Source organism: Stegostoma tigrinum, chromosome 11 (genome assembly GCF_030684315.1).
Source record: "Stegostoma tigrinum isolate sSteTig4 chromosome 11, sSteTig4.hap1, whole genome shotgun sequence".
Classification (NCBI taxonomy): domain Eukaryota; kingdom Metazoa; phylum Chordata; class Chondrichthyes; order Orectolobiformes; family Stegostomatidae; genus Stegostoma; species Stegostoma tigrinum.
The window spans coordinates 12,636,990-12,664,062 of record NC_081364.1 but is presented as its reverse complement, the minus strand read 5'-3'; the positions used below and the strand labels follow the sequence as shown (position 1 = coordinate 12,664,062).

General features: G+C 41.6%; 1 protein-coding gene across 1 annotated transcript in view; it reads left to right on the top strand.

Moving 5' to 3' along the window:
* The window catches only part of uba1 (ubiquitin-like modifier activating enzyme 1), a 296,167-nt gene that overhangs the window by 264,977 nt on the left and 4,117 nt on the right, over positions 1 to 27,073 (top strand). Inside the window, exons 23-24 of the mRNA XM_048547326.2 lie at positions 9,630 to 9,731; positions 18,601 to 18,701. Of these exons, the coding sequence (XP_048403283.1) occupies positions 9,630 to 9,731; positions 18,601 to 18,701 (203 nt within the window). The remainder of the gene's footprint in view (positions 1 to 9,629; positions 9,732 to 18,600; positions 18,702 to 27,073) is intronic.

Here is a 27,073-nt window from a genome sequence, read left to right as displayed (position 1 = left end):
TGCAGAAACCACTAGACACAACTTGTCCAAGTTCTTGGCGACCCTCGAATAAGCCACTGCTTTTTTTCTCTTTCTGTTTCCTTTTTAATTTGCCTTCATTAACTGGCTTGCTGCTGGGTTGTGTGAGAGGAGTTTGTTGGGTCTCTGTATCCCATAGGGTCACCTCAGGATATCCAAGGGGCACCACAGCAGGACCAGACTTTGCTCCTCACATTAATTAGAACCTAATTTGGCACCACTGTACTGTGAAATGATGGTGTGGAGATTAAACCCTGACTTTCTTTTCAAAAAAGCCATGTATTTATTTGTTTTACTCATAGGCAGGAAATTGTATAAACTATAGGCTAGTAATTGGCAGGAGATGTCAGTTTACTGCGGTGAGGTCCAATGAGTAAGCACACAATCATCAGGATAAGAAACTAAACTTGCTCACTGGTATAATTTCTCTCGTCCCCTGTGGCCATTGAAACAGGTTACAGAATATAGTTCTCAGCTTTTGCAGTCCTCCTGGAGTCCATCATCACCAAACCTGCAGCATTCGAAATCACTAAACATTTTGGGCTGAATCTGATTTTTTTTTTGACGGAGCGTCAGTTTCATTGCGTTTCACAAATGGTTTCTCTCCACGAAACCTTGAGAAATTTCTGGCCATATTTTACCAGACACTCCTCATTAACTACCTACCCAGCCCCCTATGGCATCCTTCTCACCAGATACATGTTGCCACTCACCATTCCCAGATATTTTTACTGTGGAGACCACGAATCTCAGGGAAATAAACATCAATATCTTGGAAGCAGTCCATATTATTGAAGAGGACGGGCTAAAGGTCTTAAAAAACCTAAGCGTAGATAAATCTCCAGGACCTGATCGAGTGTGTCCAAGGACATTGTGGGGAATGAGGAAAGAAATTGCAGAGCCCCTAGCCATGATATTTGTATCATATATAACCACGGGTGAGGCGCTAGAGGACTGGATGGTGGCTAATTTTGTGCCTCTATTTAAGGAAAGGCTGGAAGGAGAAGCTTGAGAGTTACAGACTGGTGAGTCTGACATCAGTTGTCGGAGGGCCTTCTGAGAGACACAACTTACATCCATTTGGAGAGGCAAGGACTGATTAGGGATAGTCAGCATGGTTTTGCTTGGGAGAAATCATAACCTCACAAACTTGATTGAGTTTTTTAAGGAAGTAACCAAAAAGACTGATGAGGGCAGAGCAGAAAGCATTGTCTACATGGACTTTAGTACATCTTTTGACAAGGTTCCACATGGTAGATTACTTAGTAAATTTAGATCACGTGGGATTCTGGGTGAGGTTGTCAATTGGATAGAAAATGGGCTTTTGGTAATTGGAGGAGACAGAAGGTGGTTGTGGAAGGTTATTTTTTTGGTCTGGTGGACTGGGACCAGTGATGGTCCGCAGGAATCACTGCTAGCCCAACTTTTGTTTATCATTTATGTAAATGATTTGGAAGAGAATTTAGGAGGCGTGGTTTGAAAGTTTGCAGATGATACCAAAACTGGTGGTTTGGTCAACAGCAAAGAATGTTATCTGAGGTTACAAAGGGACCTTGATCAATTCAGTTAATGGGCTGAGATGTAATAGATTGGGTTGAATTTGGATAAATGCAAAGTATTGCGTTTTAGTAAAACTTTCAGGGGCAGGACTTATACAGTTAATGGTTGGGCCCTGGGTAGTGATATAGGACAAAAAGTCCTAGGGGTTCAAGAGCAAAATTCTGTGAAATTTGCGCCACAGGTAGACAGTGTGTTTAAGAAGGCATTCAGCACACTTTCCTTCATTGCTCAGACCACTGAACGCAGGAGTTGGGACATTGTGTTGAGACTGTACAGGACATTGCTGAAGCGACTTTCGGGGTACTGTGTGCAATTCTGGTTGCCCTGCTCTAGGAAGGATATTGTTGAATTGGAGAGGGCTCAGAAAAGATTTACCAGGATGTTGCTGGTACTGGAGGGTTTGAGTTATAATAAGAGGCTGGATAGGCTGAGACTTTCTTCACTGGAGCGTAAGAAGTTGAGGAGTGACCTTACAGAGGTTTATAAAATCATGAGACACACAGATAAGGTGAATAGCAAAGATCTTTTCCCCAAGGTAGGGGAGTTCAAAACTAGAGGGCATATTTTTAATTAGAGAGGAAAAAGATTTAAAAAGGACCTGAAGGGCGACCTTTTCACACAGAGGGTGGTGAATATATGGAATGAATTGCCAGAGGAAGTTGTAGATGCAGGTACAGTTAAAATATTTTAAACACGTTCGGATAGGTACATGAGAGATTTAGAGGGATATGGGCCAAGTGCAGACGGGTGGGGTTAGTCTAGTTTTGGAAATTGGCCGGCATTGATGAGTTGGACTGAAGGATCTATTCCCGTGCTCTGTGATTCTATAAGAACTCACTACATGTCAGTGAAACACCGGCCTCCCTGGCACCCACACCAAGTTTTAAAGGCCACTACACACCCAGTCAGGGCATGAAGCCGCCCTGTTCAGGGAGGGACATTCATTCAGAAGTTATTAGAGAGGGGGAAAATGGTGCCATTGATTCTCTGATAGGGATTTGGAGGTTCTGGTGGAGGTCCTGGTGAAGGACGTGATGCAGAGAGGTTTGGCGGGTTGGCGCTGTCCTTTTCCTGAAGGACCAGTAGAGGGGGCCCACTCCACCAGCCCCTGGCATCTGAGCTCAAGGTGTCAGACACCCATGTCAATGGTGTCTGGGGGAATGGCCAGCAGTGCTGTGAGAGGGTTACTGACCTTCACCAGGATAAGTACCACTGCCTTCTTTACTACTCAATGTATCTTCAATACTGCACTAACCTCCCACCAAGGCTCATACCCTACCACTCTCACCATTGCTTTCAACGTCTTCCCTCATCGAGGTGGCACGGTGGCTCAGTGGTTAGCACTACTGCCTCATAGCACCGAGGACACGGGTTCAATTCCAACCTTGGGTGAATATCTGTGTGGAGTTTGTACATTCTCCCTGTGTCTAGATGGGTTTCCTCTGGGTGCTCTGCTTTCCTCCCACAGTTGTATAGCTTAAGTGGATTGGCCATGATAAGTTGCCCCATAGTATCTGAGGATGTGCAGGTCCACGTGGGAGGTGTTGGCCTAGTGGTATTATCACTGGACTGTTAATCCAGAGAACCAGGTAACGTTATGGGGGATCTGGGTTCAAATCCCACCACAGCAGATGGTAGAAATTGCATTCAATAAATTTCTGGAATTAAGAGTCTCGTGATGACCATGAACCTATTATCTATTGTTGGTAAAACCCAACTGGCTCACTAATGTCCTTTAGGGAAGGAAACTGCCATCCTTACCTGGTCTGGCCTCCATGTGACTCCAGACCCACAGCAATGTGGTTGATTCTTAACTGCCCTCAGATAAGCAATAAATGCTGCCTGGCCAGTGAAACCCTCATCCTGTGAATGAATTTTTAAAAAAGGCTGGCTGGATAAGCCATGGGAAATGCAGGATCAGGGATGGGCAGTGTGAACTCAGTGGACTGAACTGTTTGTTTCCCACTGTAAGAAATTCTATGATGTCATAACCTATCACACCACTAAACCTGCAGGAAACCTGTTGGACTGTAACATGGTGTGGTGTGATATCTGACCTTGTCTACACAGGACACCTTACCTTGTTGTTAATAACCCTTCTGGTTCACTAATGCCCTCTTAGGAAGGAAATCTGCTGTCTTTCCCTGGACTTCAGATCCACAGCAATGTGATGGCTGATTCCTAACTATCTGGGAAATGAGACCAGCCTAACCAGATACTTCCTGTAAACAAATTGTTAAAAAAGATCCGGGCACAAAGCAGGCTTTTGTTAACTCACACAATGAGTATAAGAATTGAATTTTGCAGATGATTATTTTCTGGAGTGAGTCAGTTCCTCTGTTACATCAGCGATAATAATCTAATTTTTTTTTGCACAGTCAAAGTTTTGAGGGATCCCCTCTCCCATTATCAGAACCACAGTTTTGAAGGGAGATCCTAACTTTCCCAGGAAGCCCCACACCCTGATGCTTCCTGAAATATAATTCAAATCGCCGCATCGTATTATGATGAATTTCCTGTTGCAAGTCAAGTTTAATGCCACCTTGCTCAGATGAACCCACCCTTATCCAAAAGGATGCATCCACTCTAGCTAGTGCATGGCTTGAACTGAAGTGTGCTGGGTGTAGGCTTGCACAAGTTAGGGCAAGGCTCTGAACGGCATTGATCCTATAATCTCCAGTCTTTTTGAAAGATCAGGCAATGGCTAATGCTTTGGAACATTTGTGGTAATCACAGATTAAACCTCATTAATACGGGTTAAATGTGAGGACAGTTAAAACTGCAGCTGGAGAGGAGGGGAGAAGGAGGAGGGACCCCTCTATAAGAAATAGATTCTAACCTCTGGCATTGCACATTCTCAATCCTAATGGGATGGGAGTCCAGATGAGCTGGGCTCACCTCCTAATTAAAACAGTTGTAAAATACCCAAATGCATCAGAAAAATAATTGAACATTTAATCCAAGCGACATGGGTACACATCATATTCTGAACATATCCCAACCCCTTTCAGGATGTATCTATTATGAGATGCATCATATCCAGTTTCTCAGAGTCAACAGATGAAGTACTTTGTAATCAAGCTCTGCATTTCTATTCAAAGAAAGTGAATCTTCCCCTTAAAGAGTTAAATATTTTGTTTGAGATTTTCATGCTTCAAGTACTGTATTATTCCAGATAGTCCAATATCTATTTTAGCTTACTCTTTCATTTCTGAGGAGGTTCAATTTTTCATCTAGCAGACCCACTAAATAACAGGCCAAATTAATTTGATTGTCTGCAGACTGTGTTCAGCACCAACAGATCATATTTTGACTCACAAAAGCGCAATCTTCAGTAAAAAGCTGAACCTGCGGCAATTGCCCCATGTTTGCCCTTAATTTGCAAATTGCGAATGGAGAGAATGCGAAAGACTGCTCCTGAAATATGTTCCTCATTAGCAACCTGCTTGCTATTATTTGGTTGCTGTTCATCTTGCAGTATCTGTGCTGTTAAACTGGTCTGTGGAATGATCGGTCTGGCCTGAGCTGTTGGCTCACATCAGCCTGTGGCAACATTTCCGCTCTCGGCTCTCTCCTTTTCCTCCCCCACTTCACATGTGGATTGATGGAGACAGGAAACAGGCTGGGGAGAGAGGGAACAGCTGTGCATGCGACTCTTCCCCCCTCCCCCCCCCACACACATTCTCACACACACACACACACAGAGATACACACACATGCACACAACATAGACGCACACACCATCTCACACACACACACCATCTCTCTCTCACACCCACACACACTCAAACACACAATCTCTCACACACAATCTCTCCCACACAATCTCACACAGACACACACACAATCTTACACAGACACACACACGTACACAATGTCACACACACACTCTACCTCTCTCACACACACACATAGACACACACACACGCACATACACACACACACACACATGCACACATACAATCTCATTCACACACACAATCTATCACACAGTCTCTCTCACACACACACACAATCTCACTCATTAACTCACATACACAATCTCTCACACACACATACAATCTCACACACTCTCTCTCTCACACAAACACACACACACACACACACACACTCTTACACACACACACACACACACACACACACACACACACACACACACACACACACACACACACACACTCCATTACTTTTGGAAAAGATGCGTGAACTTAGCCAGATGTGCCAAGAAAATAGAGAGACTGATGAAATAATGGGACATGGGGGAGCCTAACACATTAATATGAGTGAGGAGATTTATGTAGCTCAATAATGTTCTTTCTTTCATCCTGTGCAAAGAGTTAAGGGGAAGGAACAGATACCTGTACAGATAGTGAAGTACGTGTGTGTGAAGAGGGAGAACTTGAGACACCCAAAGCTATGTATGTACGGTTTTGAATAAAGGGAAATTCGAAAGAACCATTTGTACTATATCAGTTTTATAGGAGGCAAATGGATTAATAGCTGCTGTACTTATATCCCAGGCAAATGCATCAATCACACCAGTTATTTGTCACTTAAAAACTGTTTCCAGGTTGAAGACTGCAGTGGTAAACTACTGACCCCAGTGCTTGCTAGATTTTCCAAGCCTACAGATTCTAGTCATTAGTGCTCACTTAAGTAAATTAAGGAGAGCATGTTTACACTTTATTTTATATAGGGAGGTGCATATGGATATATGTGTATTTCATAATTTAAGTTGGCCAGTCATTTGGTTTTGCATGTGGCATGGAGTTATTTTTTGGACAAAGCTCAGAATGAGGAGAAGTGGAACAGGAGACTGAAGGGGTTGTGTGAGCCAAAGCGATTGAACCTTAAGACCAGATTGCACTCATTTTCACCCCTTGGAACTTATTCTGTTATTACTTTCTTAAAAATTATTTTTTGGTTAACACCTTTAAATTAAGCTGTGTGAATATTAAAACACTAATAGTTTTAAAAATTAATTCAAGGGAAATGGGTTTCATTGACTTAGTGAAATGTTGTCCCAACTGTGATGTCAACAGTGTGGGTTCAATTCCCACAATGGCTGAAGTTACCATGAAGGACTCTCCTTCTCAACCTCTCCCCTCGCCAGAGATGTGGTGACCCTTGGTTTAAACTACCACTAGTCATTTAGTGCCATAGAGATATACAGCATGGAAACAGACCCTTTTGTCCAACTCGTCCATGCTGAACAGATATCCTAAATTAATCTAGTCCCATTTGCCAGCATTTGGCCCATATCCCTCTAAACTCTTCGTATTAGTATACCCATTCTCTCTGATGAGAGAGCAGCTCTGTGGTCTGCTAGATCTATGGTGAATTTAGTTCAGCCATGGAGTCCCAAATATAGAGGACTGCTACAGTGCCATAACGGTGGAGTCAGCTCAGCGATAACATAGTGTGCAGCTGGAGAAATGCAGCAGGTCAGCCAGCACCAAAGGAGCAGGAAGGTTGGTGGTTTGGGTTGGGACCCTTCTTCAGAAATGGGTCCTGACCCGAAACGTCAACTTTCCGCTCCTGTGATGCTGCCTGACCTGCTGTGTTCCTCCAGCTCCACACTGTGTAATCTCTGACTCCAGCATCAGCAGTTCTGACTATCTCAGCGTTAGCTCAGCATTAGCTTTCTTATGCGAAGTGGTTTCTTCTACGTTAAAAGGTTCTGCTATTGATACAAGGAACAATAGAGATTCACACTGACGACTTTCTGTAAGTGATGTCACTAATTGTTTCAGTTCAAGGTTTTCACAGCCATTGGCTCAGATAATGATTTGGTGGCTTTGTATAAAGCAACATGCTTTAATATCAAACCTTTTGTTTTCTGGTGAGTTGTGTTTGTGACAATTGAATGCGGTGGAATTTACAGGGAGTCAGTACAGATTTGACTGCCCGAATGGTCTCTGTTTGAGCTGTAGTTGCTCTGCCATGGAATGTAAATATTAAGCATACAGTCTGAACTCTAAGTTAAATTGAAGAAATTTTAGCTTTTATTTTCATCAGTAAACAAGTGACGTTCAGTCTTGCCCTCAGGCTAAATTGCGTACAGAGTATCAGTCTCCAATGTACATGTGCAAACAGACACATATAAACAAGGAAGAATGTACGAATCATCCCTGTCCCCTTCACAACACACACAAAGCCACAAGTACAAACTTGGAGTGCTTTAACTCAGTGGTTCTGAACTTTTCTACATTTGGACCCCATCTTCTAAAATTCCACAGACATCCTAAAACAAAAAAATGTTTACAATCTGGTCATGCAATTGTACATCTATGTTAGTTATTTTTTTTGTTTTGCTTACTGTATGTGAACTTAGGTAGTTATTATCATCAAAGTAACTATAATGCAATTTCTGATGAGCAGTCGTTCTCAAATTGCATCCTAATATTCAAACCTAAAGTCTAATGGTCGCCCTCCCCTGTGAAAGCACATTTTTAAGAAAAATCTTAGTTCACCTTTTCCAGCACCTTCCAAATTCAGGGCCTGTTCTGTCTAGAAGGACCAGGGCTATAGGTACATGGGAAGTCCAGCACCTCTCTAAACCACTTAGCATCCTTAAATGGAGTTGTAGTGCTGTTACTTCTAAATCCTGGAACCTTGTTCCAAACAGCACCATGGGAATATCTACCCTCCCCCACCCACAGTTTGCAGTGGTTCAAGAGGCAACAATAGGATGATGGCTGATCCTCTTTGTTAAAGCCATATTGCTTTTCTGGCCTCCCATCAGCTTGTCAACCCACTGCATAACACTGTCTAGAGTCATAGGCACCTGTATTATGCCTTTCATCATTCAAATGGTCATGGGTCCAGCTCCCACTTCTGAAAATACAAATCGACCTTCCTCCATGCTGCAGTCCTGTACACAAGGAGTGCTTTACTGCTGGAGGTGCCATATATTGAATCCAAGTATAAATTTTGAGCCTCTATCTATCCTCTTAAGGTATATGTAGAAGATCCCATGGTAGTTTCTTGACTGGGAGAGGGGACAGTGGTGTAGTGGTAATATCACAGTGTTAGATTCTCTGGCTCAAGTCCCACCACAACCGCTGTTGGAATACGAATTGAATTAATAAAAATCTGCCCTGATTTCCTTTCTTAAAGAACATTAATGAACCAGATGGGATCTCATAACAGCCAGTGATACTTTCTTCTGGGTTAGTGGGCATAGATTGAAAGTGACGTACAAAAGATGCAACAGTGATGTGAGGAAATATTTTTTCACCCAACGGGTTGTTTAGCTCTGGAATGAACTACCTAGAATTGTGGTGGAAGTATTCAAAAGGACATTGGATACTTTTAGATAAAACTAATGTGCAAGGGTATATGGAAAAAGGAGGAGATTGGCACCAGGTTCTCCTTTAATGAGCTGGCCCAGGCACAATGAGCTGAATGGTCTCATTCTGCACCATCACGATTCTGCAAATTCCGTGACTCCTATTTTCTCCCCATACCCTTTGGTTCAGTGTCTTGGTCTCCACAGCCTTCTTTGATAGAGAATTCCACAGCTTCACTACCCTTTGAGTGAAGAATATTTTTCTTATCCCAATCCTAAATGATCATTCCTGTCCTGAGATGGTGTCCCCTGATTGTAGACTTCCCAACCTCAGAAAACATCCTCCCTACATCTAGACTGTTCAGAACTGTTAAAATTGTGTACATTTCAATCAGATTCTCTCTCATCCTTTTCCCTTTTATCCTTCGAAACTCTGATGAATACAGACCCAGTCATACCAATCACTCCTCTTAGAAGAGTCCTCACATCCCCAGTGTTAGCCTAGTGAACCTCAACTACACTGCAATGGCACGTATAGCCTCTCTTAGGTGGGGAGACCAAAACTACATTCAGTACTCTAGGTGCGGTCGCAGCAAAGTCCAAGTATAACTGGGGCAAGACACCCCTACAACAACCTGTCTTTTCCTTGCAGACATTCTGTGTTGACTCTTGGTGAAAACCTTGAGACTATCGCAAACTCCAGTGTTAAACAACCTGCCATGGTTATAATGTGACTAACTCTGCCTTTTCAATGTTGCAGTATCGTGGTAAAGAATGGACATTTTGGGATCGCATAAATGTACAAGGCATTAAACCAAATGGTGAAGAGATGACACTGGCAGAATTCCTAGATTACTTTAAGGTAACAACAACTTTCCTCTCTACTTCTTTGGGTTTGTGAGTCATAGAGACGTAGACTCATTCAGCACTGAAACAAATGCTTTGGTCCAACTCATCCATGCTGACCAGACATCCCAAACTAAGCTAGTCCTGTTTACCTGCATCTATTTGCCTATCCATGTACCTGTCCAAATGTCTTTTAAACGTTGTAAATGTACCTGCATCTACCACTTCCTCTGACAGGTCATTCCATAAGTGCACAACACTCTGTGAAAAAGTTGCCCCCTCGGGTTCCTTTTAAATCCTTCCCCCCATCCCCTAGTTTAGGATTCCCCTACCCTAGCAAAAGGACCTTTGCTACTCACCCTACCTCTACCCCTCATGATTTTACAAACCTCTAGAAAGTCACCTCTCAACTCCCTATGCTCCAGTGAAAAAAGTCCCAGCCTATCCAGTCTCTCCTTATAACTCAAGCCCTCCATTCCCAGCAACATTTGCCCTAGACAAAGGGATTATATCAATTTGCTTCTACATCTTCACATGTATAGAAAAGAAAAGAGCTCAATTTCAATTGATACTTTTTTATTTCAGAACAACATGGGGTCCACAGGTGAGCAGTTTATGGAAGTTATGCATTTTACCTGTTGTTCGAACTCTTTGTCATGAAGAAGATTTCATCGCTGATGTGCTTTTTGTCTCTCAAACATGTATTGCTTGTTTTTTGAGGGGAGGTAGGGATAGGTTAGCACACTCGGCTGCACTGTTGGTTTGTAATGCATAGTAACACCAAAACAGTATAGGTTCAATTCCAGCCAGAAAGTGCTGCCTTCTCAACCTCACTCCACAGCTGAGACATGGTGATCCTCAATTTAAATTCACCAGCAGTCACCTCTCCCATGTGAGAGAGTGAGATACAATAACTTGTGGAAACATCTCTATGATTTAATGCAAGCCATCTTTGTAAAATTCTATGCGGCCCAAACATGAAGATAAACTGCAATAAATGACCATAGTACAGAGCTGGATGTTAACACATAAAAGAAAGTGAGCAGTGATTTGTCAGGTATTAAGATGTTAGAAAAATAACTCTGAACTGACCAGGTGTGTGACAGGGGTAGAACAAGCACCGGCCTGGGTACTTGGATGAGAAGTTAAATATTTTAGTGAAGCTGGAACTATAATGCAGCTGTCAGCATCATGATCAAATGAGCAATGTTGTGAAGGCCACCTAACTTTATTGAGACAAGACTATGAGACGGACGTTATTGTTTTATTTTTCTGGCTCCATATTCTGTGTTTTGGTTTCATTTTCTGTGTTTTAAGATGGCACTGGAGAGTGGTGCTACCAACTAACAGCTTTCGCTGTACTTGTAATAAATGCGTGCAACAATAAATTAAATCAAATCCGATCAATCTCATGCAAAAGTCCACTCCAATTTTTTGGGGAAAATATTATTCATTTTTCATATACTTTCTGATCGGTTAATCCCGGAGGTTTGCACAAAATGTCCAAACTCTTTGTACTTATTTGAAGTCGGGTGATGAAGGGGCTACGGTCCAAAAGCTTGTGATTTCAAATTAATCTGTTGGACTATAACCTGGTGTTGTCTGACTTCTGACCTTGTCCACCCCAGCCCAATACAGGCACCTCCACATCATGTCTGAGCACATCAACATGCAATTTCAGAGCCTCCTCCTCACTGATGTGTGCTGCATTCTTATCTATCTTGTCCCCTGAATATATCAACAGGGTTTCAGTAAATACACGGCCAAATTCAAACTTAAAGTCATTGAAATTGCATAGTATGCAAATAATTGGGCATCCAGCACCTCATTCAAGGTGTCATGGAAGAGTGTTGGAGTATCAGAAGCTTCCTGCAGAACTTGGGCAGGTGATTAAGAACAAATATGCAAACAGAGGAATGCCTGGTATATGTGTGATTGCAATTGGAAAATGAAGTTGCAGAATACATTGATGAAAATCTCCAGATCAGCTTCACAGCTTCACAAGGATCAACCTGGAACTTCACCCTGAAACAAACGAGAACGAGTCATTGCCAGTTTCAGGCCAGCCATAAATGGTGCACCAGATTTATGAAGAGAAACATTTTTGTACAGCAACAGACGATCAGGATTTCACAGCATCTCCCCAAGAAACGTGTTGACTGGCTTATTACACATCCACTATTAAGAATCAAACATTGACAAACGAATGGATACAGGTTGGCTTCTATTGTAAAGAAAAAGTCTTCTCATCTGGGTTATGTTCAGGTCATGCCTTGTCAACAATATTGTGGCTGAAGCTAGATTGCAAAGCAACGATGACCAGCCTTTGGACTTCTTCGAAGAAGTCCCTCAATGATAGAATGAGCACCAAGTAGAATGATTGGATGATCAGAGCAGGGAAGTCATTTATAAAGGAAGGTTGCATTCAGGTTCCAACAATACCCACACTGTCAGAGTTGATGAATTTCTGAATTATTAAAAGCTCAATTGACCCCTGTGTTACCTCACCTATTATGCTTGACAGGAGGACAAAAGGGTATTATCTTTGGGGGTGTCCTTCACATATTGGGATTACCCACACAGAAGGGAGTTTCCTCCATCCCTCGCGCAATTTAAAACTAATCCGCCCGCCACTCCCTAAGGTGACAGAATCCTCCCCACCCAGTGCTTCAAAAAAATTCCTAGGCCCTAGACTCCTTTGGAATCTTCATCCTGGGTCTGGATATATGATGCTACTGAGTTCTGTCACTGCTGGGGCTGCCAGTGAATCAGAGTGGGTCATTCTGCCTGAGGTTTATAGTTTAAAAGGTTGCATTCTCCCAGCACTGAGTTGTCGCAACACTATAGCCATGGAACATTCAGTTATACTTGCAATAAAAGTGGGAAGCAAGTGCGTAAATGCAATTCTTATTCTAACCAAGACCAACTAGTTATACACAAAGCACAGTCAAGATTTTATTTTCCTTTTAATAAACATACCCATTATGTCTTGTCAGGCATCTGCAAACCTTATTTATGGGATTCCTTAATTGCCACCAAACGAGGCACTGCCAAATATTAGGTTATTCACATAATAATAGTCATTTAAAGCTGTTCTATCATTGCGCACATCTCTCCTCCAGACACTATACAGAAACAACGTGTTCGCCCAGTGATTGTCTGAGAACCCCTATATCTCAAGTAAGTATTGAATTATGCTGTTCCCCCCACAATAGGGGAAAAGGGGTGAGAATTTAGAACTTGCGATCACAGACAGCGTCAAGCAGAGATGCATTTTGCAGGGGAGTGAGCTAAACACAAAGGGGAGAAGAACAGAACAGAATCTGCTTAAATGGAAAATGAGCACCAGCATATATTGAATGATCTGAATAGCAAAGAACAGCAGCTGTAAACCCAATGCAACTCTATGATTTCCTAATTCCCAGTTCAAATGTACCAGCATATATGTTTGAAAGGTTTGAAGTGAGTTGATCAATTGAGGTGTTTCCTTAAGAATGAATTGTTTGGTTGTGACATTTGGTCTTTATTTTGCTGGCAAAGATTATCGCAGTCATCATCGTCAATGAGCACACTTTGTCAAAGATTTCAAAAGCAGAAATTGCTGGAAGAGCTCAGCAGGTCTGACAGCGTTTGTGGACAGAAATCAGAGTTCAGTTCTGAGGAAGGGTCACTAGACCCAAAACTTGAACTCTGATTTCGCTCCATAGATGTTGCCAGATCTGCTGAGCTTTTCCAGCATTTTCTGTTTTTTTGTTTTATGCTTTACAGCTTCTGCAGTGCTTTCGGTTTTTATTTTGGTCAAAGATTTCAGGTCAGGTTTTGCTGCAAACACTTCAGTCCTCAGAGGGCTAAAGCAACTGTGCTGATCTGATACTGTATGCTGTAACCACCTTGGCAGGGCACAAACAAGAGTTAATGGTAAGAAGTTGGAAAAACAAGTAAATCAACAAGAGGTCTTACTGGCAAACTTGGGGTGGATGTGTACCATGGTATTCAGCTCCTTTCTGATGGGCAGAAGGTCACCCTAGGTTCAAGGATAAAGTGTCACAGAAGGGAGTGATCCTTGCCAATCGAGGTGAATGCAGGTAGACAAGTCGGTGCTGTCAACAGCAGACTCCTCAGAGCTGAGCCATCAAATTACTCTGTGTCTACATTACTCTGCTATCTTGGCCCACCTCCAGCTGTGCTGGCTGTGGGATTGGTTCCATAGCAAAAAAAACAATGGGATATCTAACCTCTAATTCTGAGCAACAAACCATGTGTATTTATTTTGCAAGAACGGGTGATAATGATTTGTTTCTTACACGGTGTAATATTTAAAGGGTGAAAGATAAGGCTGAACATTAACCAAATGAGCACATAATAAAAATGAGCATTGTACAAACATAACCCAACTCCTTTACTTTCCATATTACTCGAAACAGAGTGAAATTTCTCTCAATTAACTCTCAGGTTATTACTCACTGGTTGTTAGTCACTGACCCAATAATAGTGAACCCCAGGACCAAATCATTCAGTGTATTAGTTCTTGTCTCTGTACTGATATAACCTCATCCTGAGTAATGAGTAGTGCTATTCTTAAAAAAAGTTTTTTCATTTCTTCCGCCTCCAAACCATGATTACTTTTTTGCACTGGTATTAAGTTTGTACCGTTGAGTGATTGCGACAGCCATGCTTTGTTTAATGACATGACTATGGATGCTACCAAAGAGAAAAGGAAAATCCTTAAATAATATTTGTTACTATCAACAACAACTTATCTGTGTTTGGTGCCTTTAAGGTGATAAAACATCCCAAGGCACTTCACAGGAACTTAAAATAATAAAACTAATTACATGTAATATCAAGAGATTTAGCAGCAGATGGTGTTGCACAAAAGGTGGGTTTTTAAGAGCGTTGTAAAGGAAGAAGGATGTTATAAAGGCAAAAATGTTTAGGGAGGGAATTTCAGAGATTTGGAGTTAGGTGGCAGATGATATGGCCACCATGTCACTAAAAGTAGGGATGCATTAGGGTTAGAGACCGATGTTAGATGAGAGTAGATATCTTAGGGTAGTTAAGGGCTGGAGGAGATTACAGAGGTTAGGAGGGAGGAGGCTATAAGAAGAGCATGGCCAGCAGAGTTTAAGATTACCTCTCAAGTTTGTAAAGGGCACAAAGTGGGAAACCAGCCAGGAATATTGCAACAATGGAACCTATCAGTTTTCCTCTACCTTATTGGTTAAAGTTACAGAGACTTCAAGCCCCTTGTTAGCATAAGGCTGAATGTATAGAGTCAGACAGCAAGGAAACTGACCCTTTGGTCCAACTCATCCATGCCAACCAAGTTTCCCAAACTAAACTAGCCCCACTTACCTGTGTTAGACCCATATCCCTCCAAAACTTCCTATTCACGCACCTGTCCAAACGTCATTTAAATGTTGTAACTGTACCTACACCTACTTCCTCTGGCAGCTCATTCTGTATACCCTCTGTGTGAAAACGTTGCCCCTTCAGATCCCTTTTAGATCTTTCTCCTCTCACTGTAAGTTTTAAACTTCCCCACCCTAGGGAAAAGACTTTCGCTATTCACTTTGAGAGGGGGTCTGAAGGGTCCAGACCCGAAACGTCAACTTTCCTGCTCCTCTGATGTTGCTTGGCCTGCTGTGTTCATCCAGCTCTACACCTTGTTATTCTCTTTGCTATTCACTTTATCTGTATAAACTTCTACAAGGTCACCCTTTACCTCTGACATTCCGGTGAAAGAAGTCTCAGCCTATCCAGCCTCTTCTTATGACTCAGAGCCCCCAGTCCTGGTAACACCATGGTAAACTTTTCTGAATCCTCTCCAATTTAATAATTATCTTCTAGAAGCAGGGCAACCAGAACTGTATACAGTATTCTAAATGTGGCCTCTCCAGCATCCTCTAAAACCTCAACATAACATGAGGCAAGAAAATACTTAAATTTCGTAAAGGTTGTGTAAGATTTTCGCAATCCAGCAAAAGCAGTTTTTCCAGTTTCACTTTGGGAAAAGCAAATTCAATCAGATATGAGTATGTTACCTGCCCCAATCTAAACTCCTTAAAATAAAATTTATAACAACAAGTGAAACTAACACAGAAAAGGTCACCAGAATACTAGACTCACAGAGGAGCTTTCATTACTTCTCCTCAGCCCTCCTCTCAACAAGTAGAATGATGTACCTGACCAGATCTGTCAGTCTCGTAGAAATATAAGCTTTCATTTATGTAGCACTTGTAGGGTACTAATAAAACCCAAGATACCTCACAGCTGGAGTGTCAAACCAGAGTAGTAAGAAGCAAAGCAAAGCGATCGCAGAATCCCTACGGTGGGGGGGCGGGGGGGGAGGGGGCATTCGGCCCATCGAGTCTGCACCAACCCTCTGAAGAGCATCCAACCTAGAACAGGCCACCCACCCTATCCCTGTAACCCTGCATCTACTATGGCTAACCCACATAGTCTGTACATCCCTGGACGCCATAAGGCAACTTAGCACGTCCAGTCCATCGAACCTGTACATCTATGGACAGTAGGAGGAAACAGGGCACCTGGAGGAAACCCACACAGGACATGCAAACTCCACACAAGCAGTCACCTGAGGACAGAGTCAAACCTGGATCCCTAGCATTGTGAGGCAGCATTGTTAACCACTGAGCCACTATGATATTAAGTCAATGGGTGATGCCTCAGTCAAAGTCTTAAGCTTTAAGCAGATACTTAAAGGAACAGATAGATGGAGAGATTGAGGGAGGAAGTTCCAGAGATCAGCATCTCGTCGACCAGAGGCACAGCCATTAATGGTGGTGCAACTAAAATCAAGATTGAACAAGAGGCAAGAATGAGAGGAACGCAGAGTTTTTGAAAGGTTTACAGACTGAAACAATTCCAGCAATAGGAAGGAATGGAATCCTGGAGGAATTTTTAAAGTAGGATGAGAATTTTGAGCCTTAGATTACTTCCAGTTCAAAACCAAATTCATATTATAATTGACAACCCTGAGATTGGGGTGTGTTAGGGGAGCACTGTAAGCTTCTGTTCCAAGTCAAACTCGAAAAAGAACCCACCACAGTGACAAAGCAGGGCTATTGTCAGGAGAATGGCAGTTATGCATTCATTTATGTGCATTGAAATGTTATACTGCATGTCAGTTGCTATGCAAATACACAATTTTGTCTTCAATGCAAATCATTAACAGCAGCCATTTGCCTCTGTTCAAATAAATAGTGGTAGCAACCAAACCCAAGATGTACCCTCACACACACAGACACACACACACAAACTCATACACACAGACACACACACACTCACTCACACACACAAACTCATACACACAGACACACACACACTCACTCACACACACACACACTCAGAGACACACACACTCATACACACACACACAAACATGCATTCACACACTGATATGCATCCACAAATACACAAGTGCATATACAATGCACGTAAACATGCACATAGATACACATGTGCACACACATAAATACACACATGCACGCAAACATGAATACATGCATAGGGCTACACATACATGCATGCATGAAGAGATACACATGCACACAAAAATACACATGTCCAGCCCCGAAGAAAACCTTCCAGTGACTTTTTACACCATGTTTCTGATATTCCAAAGTAAATGTCCGTATTCAATAAAACAGGGCAAAAATCAGGGCACCTCAGAAAATGACAACAATGTTCAATTTTCCACTATCAACTTCAAGTATTCATATATACCAAGGTCACTTGGTACTGACTACTTCATACTTCTGAGAACAGTGGAGAGATTTTGACAAGATACTACCTATGTGAAGCAACACTCACTTACTCCAGGGTGCTCAGTGGTCAGATGGTGAGGACCAGTCCAATTGTACATCATAAACCCAGCTCCAATTTGGCCATGGGTCTCTGTCATGGCCTGAGGAAAACTATTCCTTTTGCCTGACATGGATTGAGCTTCAGATTGAGTTACACAGCTCTTCAGTATTATACCAGTTGAGATTTTCAGGTTAACTTTATAACTTTGCAGTACAATCTAATTTCATATGTAAAATCTAATAGCAGTACAATCTAATTTCATATGTAAAATCTAATATATTAAAAAAAATTCTTGGTAAGGAAATAGTTGTTATTAAACCTTGGGGGAAGGAGTATGACAGGATCGGTCCTGCAGTTGTAGTGAGACGAGGGTTCTGGAAAAGTGCGTGAATGTCTGCAGATTACTGTCAGAACAGAAGCCAATCTTTGCAGTTGACATTTCAAGTGTAAACCTGCAGCTAAGCATCTGTGAATCAAATGGGGTGTGTGTTACCCTTTGTAATTGACAGTGTCTGCCTATTAATGCATGAACGAGGCTTTGAATGAAGATGATATGTTATTAGTAACTCTGCTTTATCAAAGAAAAGAAACCCTGCAGTCAAAAATAATTTTACAAAAGTCGTAAAGGTCTTAATGTGATTTGTCTTTTTTCGGGGGTGATGCTGTGGTCACTGAGAATGACTGATTCACAGATCAAAGACTTCTCATCACTTTACTACTTTAGCGAATTACTACAACTACTAAAGTAGATTATTAAAAGTGGTGTTATAATGTGTATCTTTTCTTAAGCCAGGTGTGCTGCTTTGAAAAGTGTTACCCTTTTTACCTATTGAAGCCTTTTGTACACAAAAAGTATAATAATGCACAGTAAAAAATATTTTGCAGAAGTATAACCAAAGAATTGAATTAGAATGATGTATTTCTGTGATTCTCACCTTCACCTTCACCACTGAATCCAGAAATTTTGTGTAACTGATGTGAAAACTCAACTTATGTTTCTTTCCTCCCATCTGAAGGAAGACGTCATTAACTTGATTTGTTTTGCTCTTTTGCAGAAAGTACATGATCTGGAGGTTATCTTTGTCTGTTATGGTGCCCGGACTCTATACGCTACCCACATGAGCCAGGAGGTACAGGAGAACCGACTATCACAGAGGTCTGTAACACTTTGGGCCATTGAGGCCATTTTAATGTGTCACAATAATATTTAACAGATGGGAGTAGACTGATAGCCATTTCACCTCTCTCCTGCTTTGTTCTCCTGTTGAGTTAGATGGAAAAGGAGTTCAGGAGAGATGTAAAAAAGCTGTAACTAAATTGTTGCCATCCGTTTAAAAGCAGTCATTAATGCTACCTTATTAGTGTTTGTTTATATTGTGCAGCAAGACTAACAGTATAGGTCTAAGCTAAACGCCCAAGAAATGAAAAACTTAGTTTTGGGCAGGATGTTAGATCTTTAAAAACCTCAAAACCAAATTCAACCACTTTGGAGCCATCAAATTCTGGTTTTAACACAAACATGATGGGTGGCACTACCCTCCACCAGGTGCTGGCTCTTCATTTGAACACTTTAATAAGGTTGTATGGCCCAGATTTGTCTTTTTTCCAGCGTTAACATCTCCAATCCCCTCTGTGATCCCCTTCTGCCTGTTTCGGACTCTCAACGCTACCACCATTCGTCCACCATGACTCTCAAAGAACAGCCCAAGAAGCAGGGAACATACCTACCAGAGCATTCCTCGCCCAACAGGGAGCCAATCAGTCCGGCTTCTGGGTGGGAAACCTATTTGAAGAAATTCCGAGTATGACCACTCCAGGATCTCTCTACATTCCTTGGAAATCCCAACAAACCCAGTTAAAAAAAGGCACTATCTCTGAAGAGAGTTGTCAATTTGAGGGGGAGATGATGGCCTAGTGGTATTAGTGATGGACTGTTCATCCAGAGACCCAGATAACATGCTGTGGACCTGGGTTCAAATCCTGCCATGGCAGATGGTGAAATTAGAATTCAATAAATATCTGGGATTATGAATCTAATGATGACCGTGAATCCATTGTCAGTTGCTGGAAAAACCCATCTGGTTCACTAATGTCCTTTGTGGGAGGAAACTGCCATCCTTGATAACAAAGCATGGAGCTGGATGAACACAGCTGGACAAGCAGCATCTTAGGAGCACAAAAGCTGATGTTTCAGGCCTAGACCCTTCAGCCATCCTTACCTGGTCTGGCTGACATGTGACTCCAGACCCACACCAATGTGTTTGACTCTTAACTGCCCTCTGGCAATTAGGAATGGGCAATAAATGCTACTTGGCCAGTGACACCCTCATCCTGTGCATGGTGGACCATTGGTGGTGTGAGAAAGCCCAAGCCCACAGCTTTTTCAAACAACACAGGCTAAACACTGTGAAGATTATAACTCTAATATGATGACAAGCCATGTTTATAAAGTGGAAAGCTTCAAGCACATAATGAACCTTGGCAGTATGAGCCCATTGGCCAGTTCTTTCAAAATATTCAGAATTTGTAGCACTGGTGCCAGGGGTTAAAACCAACATACTAAACACCAAGAGCTGGAGAGTAGGATGGGACTCTCTCTTTCTCAGACAGCATAGACACAATGGTCTAAATGGTCTCCATCTCTGCCATAAACCTTTCCATGGCTCCATTTTCAATTCAATTTCATTTTCCGAGTGTAAATTATTACAAGGAGGTGAGCTGTCTCCTCACTGTTATAAAGTGCAATTCACGCACACTGCAGTGTTTCTCAGGAGGCTGTGAATTGCCCTATCCAACAACTAGGAACAAACCAGTCACAGGTCATTACTAGATCATAATTTATCCAGAAACAAAGTGGTTCATTTGTCTAGTTTAGATGGTGTGATTTAGGTTGTGAGCACCTTCCCTTGAAAGTGATGTGTTTTAGGATATAAACTGAATTTATTGGGGCATCACCAGTGTATATACAGTGCAGTGGTGGAGGGTATTCTTTCTACAACTTGCCAGCGCATATCCTAATGAGAATCAATCCTCATGTTTAAATTTAAAAAACAAATTAGGGGTAGGGTGTTGGGATTATGGTGATCTGGTTAAGGATGCAGTGTTTTTCTTTACATTTCATTTCATTGGAAGCAATTCAGAGAAGGTTCACTAAGATGATCCCTAGTATGGAGGGGTTGTGTGGTGAGCAAAGATTTAACCGGTTCAGACTCTACTCACTGGGAGATGATCATTGAAACATATGAGATTCTAAAGGGGTTTGACAGCGTTAATGCAGAGAATGGGAGAGTATAAGACCAGACAGCATACTGTCAAAATAAAGGGGCACCAATTTAAGACCAAGAGAAGGAGGAATTTCTTCCCTCAGAGGATTGTGTGTCTTTGAAATTCCTTGCCAAAGAGAGCTGTGGGAGTAGGGCCCTAGTCCATATTTAAGGCTGAGATAGATGGATTCTTGATCAGTTGGGGTATCAGGATTGTGGGGAAACAGCAGAAAAGTGGATGTGAGGAATGTCAAATCAGCCATGATATTATTGAATGATGATGGAGCAAGCATGAGGGTCCAAATAGTCTCCTCGCATTCCTATCTTTTAATGGTCTTATTAACCAAAATCTCCAGGTGGACCAAGTTGGTCACTGGTCTTAACCTCGCATCTGACCCTGTATTCCCCACCATATATTGAACTAGATTGTCTTTTGGCTCTCAATCCTCTTACAAGCAAGTACAGTTTCTCCTGACCTACTCTGTTCTGGCCCCTTGTGATGATGAAAATTTCTGTCAAATCTCCCATCAACCTGCTCAAAGGAAATTTGTCCCAACTTTTCTCCAATCCATCCTAGCAACTGAAGTTGCTTATTCCTGGACACATTCTCATAAACTTCTTCTGTGCTCCATTGCATACAAATCCTTCTTAAAATATTGCCCCCAGAACAATAAGCAATACTCTTGCTGAGGTCTAAATAGTATGCTATATATGTTCGGTGTAATCTCTCTGGTTTTGTACTCTATGCCCCTATTAATGAATACTGAATATTTTATTAACACTATGTGCAGTTGTCTAACCACTTTAAATGACATACATGTACGCACCCAAGTCATTTTGTTTCTGCATACAATTTAGAATAATAGCCTTTATTTTATGCAGTCTATGTTCTCTGAACCAAAACATATCACCTCACACTAAACTGTATTGAACTTCACCTGCGACTTATCCACCCATTCTTCCAACATGTCAATGGCCAATTCAAGTTCCACTAACTTTCTCAAAGTCTGCATGTTTTGTATCATCCTCAAACTTTGAAATTTTCCCCTGGACAGCAAGATCGAGATATATCAGAAAAAGCAAAAGTCCCAATACTGACTGGTGGAGCACTGAAAAATTTCCTCCAGGCCCCCCCCAAAAAAACTATTAACAATGACTTTCTGTTTTCTATCCTTCAACCAGTTTTGTGTCCACATTGCTGCTGTCCCTTTTATTCCATGAGTTATAATTCTATTATCTAAAATGTTTAGTTGGAGGAAATTTCTGCTCATCCAATATTTGATGTTGGACAAACTGCCTGGAAGTGGTGGTGTGAGGCAGTGGAGAGGTAAAGCTTGGTTGCTTCAGCATAGGGTGTGGAAACCTAGACCGTGCTTTTGGATAATGTCTCAAAGAGCCATATGTAGATGATAATTAGAATGGGGCCACAGGTAATCCTTGGGAAACACCAGAAGTAATGCTACAAGTGATCTATTGTTGCAACAAAATAGTTAAGAGTGGAACCGGGCAGGTGAAGTTCCACCTGAGTCGAAGATGGCATTGAGGGAGGACAGTGTGCTTAAATACATCAAAGGCTACAGGCAGCTTGAGAAGGATGAGGAAGCCATAAGACCAGAATATATAGGAGCAGAAGTAGTCCATTCAGCCCATCAAGTCTGACCCATTATCCAATGACATTGTGGTCGATCACAAAGGAGCCTTGGATGGGCACCGCTCACACCCCAAAGACTCTATAGAACACAAGTCAGGAGTGTGATAGAATTTACCTGGCTGGATGAAACTCCAACAATGCTCAAGAAGCTCCTTGTCATCCAGGATTAGTAATCCATCCTCTATCTTAAACGTTCACTGCCTTCTAGGCACCATGACTATAATGTGTACCATCTACAGGATGCAGTGCAGTACCCAGCAGGCTCCTTTGACAACATCATCCAAACCCAAGACTTCTATCATATAGGAAGACAAAGGTAGCAGGCACATAGGAATAAAAATGTTTTCAAATTCTTTTCCACTACCCTAAAGTGTTACTTGACCCAAAACCTAAAATCTGATTTCTCTCTACAATTGCTGTCAGACCTGCTGAGCTTTTCCGGCAATTTCTATTATTATTTCTAAATAAGTGTGTAGTTACAGGAGCATTTGCATGGTGAGATGAGAAGTTACAAATATCTAAATATGTAGATGTATTCTGTTATACTACAGTATAGTATTTATTTTAATATCTGTTTTCTGAACTGAATTAAACAGATGAAGGAATCCCTAAATTAATATTGCACAAACACTAAGCAATGTATTTTTACAACAGAATATTTCATGGCTCCACTAAAACAGAAATACAAAAATACAAATTAACTTTGTACCAAGTTGAAGCCCTGTGTCCATGTGGAACTGTATTTTCATGAACCTCATTAACATTTATATATTTTAGCCATCAGGCAACAACAGGAAACAGAATGGGATAAGGGAGAAAGACTGAAGGCCAGAGAAAATTTCTGTCTAATTCCTTTCCTCACTCCCTCCTCTTCCCCATTGCCTGCGAATGCAGGCCAGACGCTAATCTTTGCAGTTTCCCTCCATCCCAGATTTCCTTAAACCAGGAAATGGATGATCTAGCAAACCTGCTGGAACCGCTGTAACACAACCTCACTCAGGAGTCTTAGCCCTGCAAGACTTCACTGCCCCAACGTTTTATTTGGCTGTTGTAAATTGTTGGAAATGTTTTACACTCCTTTTCATATATGTGTGGTCCCCAAGGCTGGAGGCAATCCTCTAATCTGGCAGCTGAAGGATGTTAAATTTTAGCTGCTGTTTGACGGATGGAGTAAACATCCGCCTGTGGCTATTTCCTCTCTGATACTGCTCCAAGACATTTCCTATCATTTTAAAAAGAAAAGCAGAGGATCTCTTGATTGTATCACACACACCAGACCATAGCAAGACTCTGCTGTTTCGTGTGTATGTCTGCTGAGTAAGACATTTCCCAGTCTTGGTCAAGCATAACATGTTCATTTTCACTTTCTGACTCCAGGACCCAATTACAGGGAGGCACCCAATCTGTTTCCTCCATAGGTTCATATTATGGAGTCTGGAATGTAACTTACACAGCTCCATTGAGCTGCTGCATGCTTCCCTAGTTGCTGATTCAGTTTTCTGATGTAGGTTTCTATTCACTGCTAAAATATAAACTCAAAGAGGAGTGAGCTTAGAGGGCTGTACTGCCAGAGATCAGGGCACAGAGCAGACTATAGCTAGTATCTTTTAGGTTAGAAATTACAGTATTGATGCTGTTGCACAAATCTCAAACAAGTTTAGGTTCCGATGTCAAGGTGCTGGTGTTGGACTGGGCTGGACAAGGTCAGAAGTCAGACTACACCAGGTTATGGTCCAACAGATTTATTTTAAATCATAAACTTTTGGAGCATAGCCCTTTTGTCAGGTGAAGTGAAGTTTAGGCTAAGTATATATCCATTTTCTTTCCAAGGAGATATTTATCTGCTTGAAATAAATGGTTTGATATCCCGATTGATGCTGAGTAGAAATTGATGCACATGTCTGTGTTATTTTTATTTACACACACACACACATGCACACACACACACACACACACACACACAAGTGTTAATTTCATTAGAAATAAAAACAAGAACTCATGTAAAACAGGTCACTGATTCACCATTTTAAACAATTACAAAGCAGCATATTTACCTCTAGAAAGTCAAAGCCAAATATAGTCTTCAGCTGGAGTGATGTTAAAGAGTGGATGTTATTTGAACCAAGGCTTGCTGTACCATGCAGAGATCACACAGTGTAGAGCTGGAGGAACACAGCAGGCCAGGCAGCATCAGAGGAGCAGGAAAGTTGACATTTCGGTTCGGGACCCTAATCAGAAATCTTCGCATTGTGTTATCTCTGACTCCAGCATCGGTAGTTCTTACTATCTCTGAGTTGCTATACCGTGCAGCTTTCATTTTAACACCTCACAGACTATTCTTATTTTTGGATACTATTTGTGAATGGTTTTCAGGCACTGCAAAGCAGTGAATTGTGTCTGCATCACAAACTAAAGAGTGAGGCGTGTTATGATGTACTCTCTAGATCACTTAGGGAAAGTGCCTTTAAAATCATTCCCTGACATCACAACATGTCACATTCTAGTCTAAAGATACAATCACTCTGCTGTGACATTGAACACACTGTCAGACAGTTAAATGTGTGTAATATAGTAACAACAGTAAGCACCGAACCCAAACTACATGTGTATCTCTCTAATAATGTAACTTTATAAATAATGTGTTCTAAATAAGCTTCAAGATATCTGATTCAATAAGAACTCATCTTTCTGTGGTGTATGTGACACAGTCTAACATAGAAAACCATAGAGCACATCAGAACACAAAATAATGTGCTACATTGTAGCCATTGGTGGTGTGCATTGTCAAGTTTGCATAACAAATTTGGACTTATGACTTTCACAATTAATATGAAAGTAGACCACCAAAATTTTACCAAAATTCACTGGACTCTGGGGTGGTTCCCACACATTGTAAAACAGCCAATGTGACGCCACTGTTTAAAAAAGGAAGTAGACTAAAAGCAGGTAACTATAGGCCAGTAGCTTAACTTCAGTCGTGGGGAAAATACTTGAATGTATCATTAAGGAAGAAGTCATCTGGATATAAATTGTCCCATTGGGAACACCCAGCATGGGCTCATGAAGGGTAGGTCATGTTTGACTAATTTGGTGGAATTCTTTGAGGACATTACTTGCATCGTGGACAATGGGGAACCTGTGGATGTGGTGTATCTGGATTTCCAGAAGGCATTTGACAAGATGCCACACCAAAGGCTGTTACATAAGATAAAGTTGCTCGGTATTACAGGTAATGTATTGGCATGGATAGAGGATTGGTTGACCAGTAGAAAGCAAAGAGTAGGGGTAAATGGGTGTTTTTCTGGTTGGTGGTTAATGGCTAGTGATGTGCCTCAGGGATCAGAGTTGGGACCACAATTGTTTACAATTTACAGAGATGATTTGGAGTTGGGGACTAAGTGTGGTGTGTCAAAATTTGCAGATGACATTAAGGTGAGTGGTAGAGCAAAGTGTGCAGAAGATACTGAAAGTCTGCAGAGAGATATCGATAGTCTAAGTGAGTGGGCAAAGGTCTGGCAGATGGAGTACAATGTTGATAAGTGTGAGGTCATCCATTGTGGTAGGAATAACAGCAATTTGAACTATGTTTTAAATGGTAAAATATTGCAGCACGCTGCTGTTCAGAGAGACTTAGGTGTCCTTGTGCATGAATCACTGAAAGTGGAATTGCAGGTGCAGCAGGTAATTAAAAAGGCAAATGGAATTTTGTCTGCCATTGCTAGAGGGATGGAGTTTAAAAATAGGGAGGCTATGCTACAGCTGTATAGGGTCCTGGTGCGGCCACACCTGGAGTACTGTGTGCAGTTTTGGTCTCCTTACTTGAGAAGAGATATACTAGCACTGGAGGGGGTGCAGTGGAGATTCACTCACTTGATTCCAGAGTTGAGACGGTTGCATTATGAAGAGAGACTGCGTAGACTGGGATATTATTCATTGGAATTCAAAAGAATGAGGGGAGATCTTATAGAAACATATAAAATTATAAAGGGACGTTGTTTCCGCTAGCAGGTAAAACTAGGTCAAGAGCGCATTGCCTCAAAATAAAGGGAAGCAGATGTAGGACTGAGGTCAGGAGGAATTTCTTCACCCAACGGTTTGTGATTCCATGGAATTCCCTGCCCAGTGAAGCGGTTGAAGCTACGTCGCTGAATGATTTTAAGGCAATGTTAGATAAATTTTAGAACAGTAAAGGAATTAAGGGTTATGGTGAGCGGGCAGGTAAGTGGAGCTGAGTCTCAAAAAGATCAGCCATGATCTTATTAAATGGTGGGGCAGGCTCGAGGGGCCAGATGGCCTACTCCTGCTCCTAGTTCTTACGTTCTTACGTTCTATTAACACAATATGATGTCATGATGTAAATGTTTGCAACTAAGAAATTTGCAAGCAGATAAGATTGACCATGGACTTTTCCACTCTACTACTTGTCAAACTTCGATCATACTTTGCAGTTAGCCCACGTTCTGTTGTTAATTGTCCTGTCACAGCTATGCTGAGATAACTCAGTTTTAAATGTGCATCTAAATGTTCATCATAAGCAGCAAATGAAGCTTACGATATCTAATGCTTGAATTTGCTCTAATTATTGGATTCAGGTAATTAATGCCCCCAAAATTG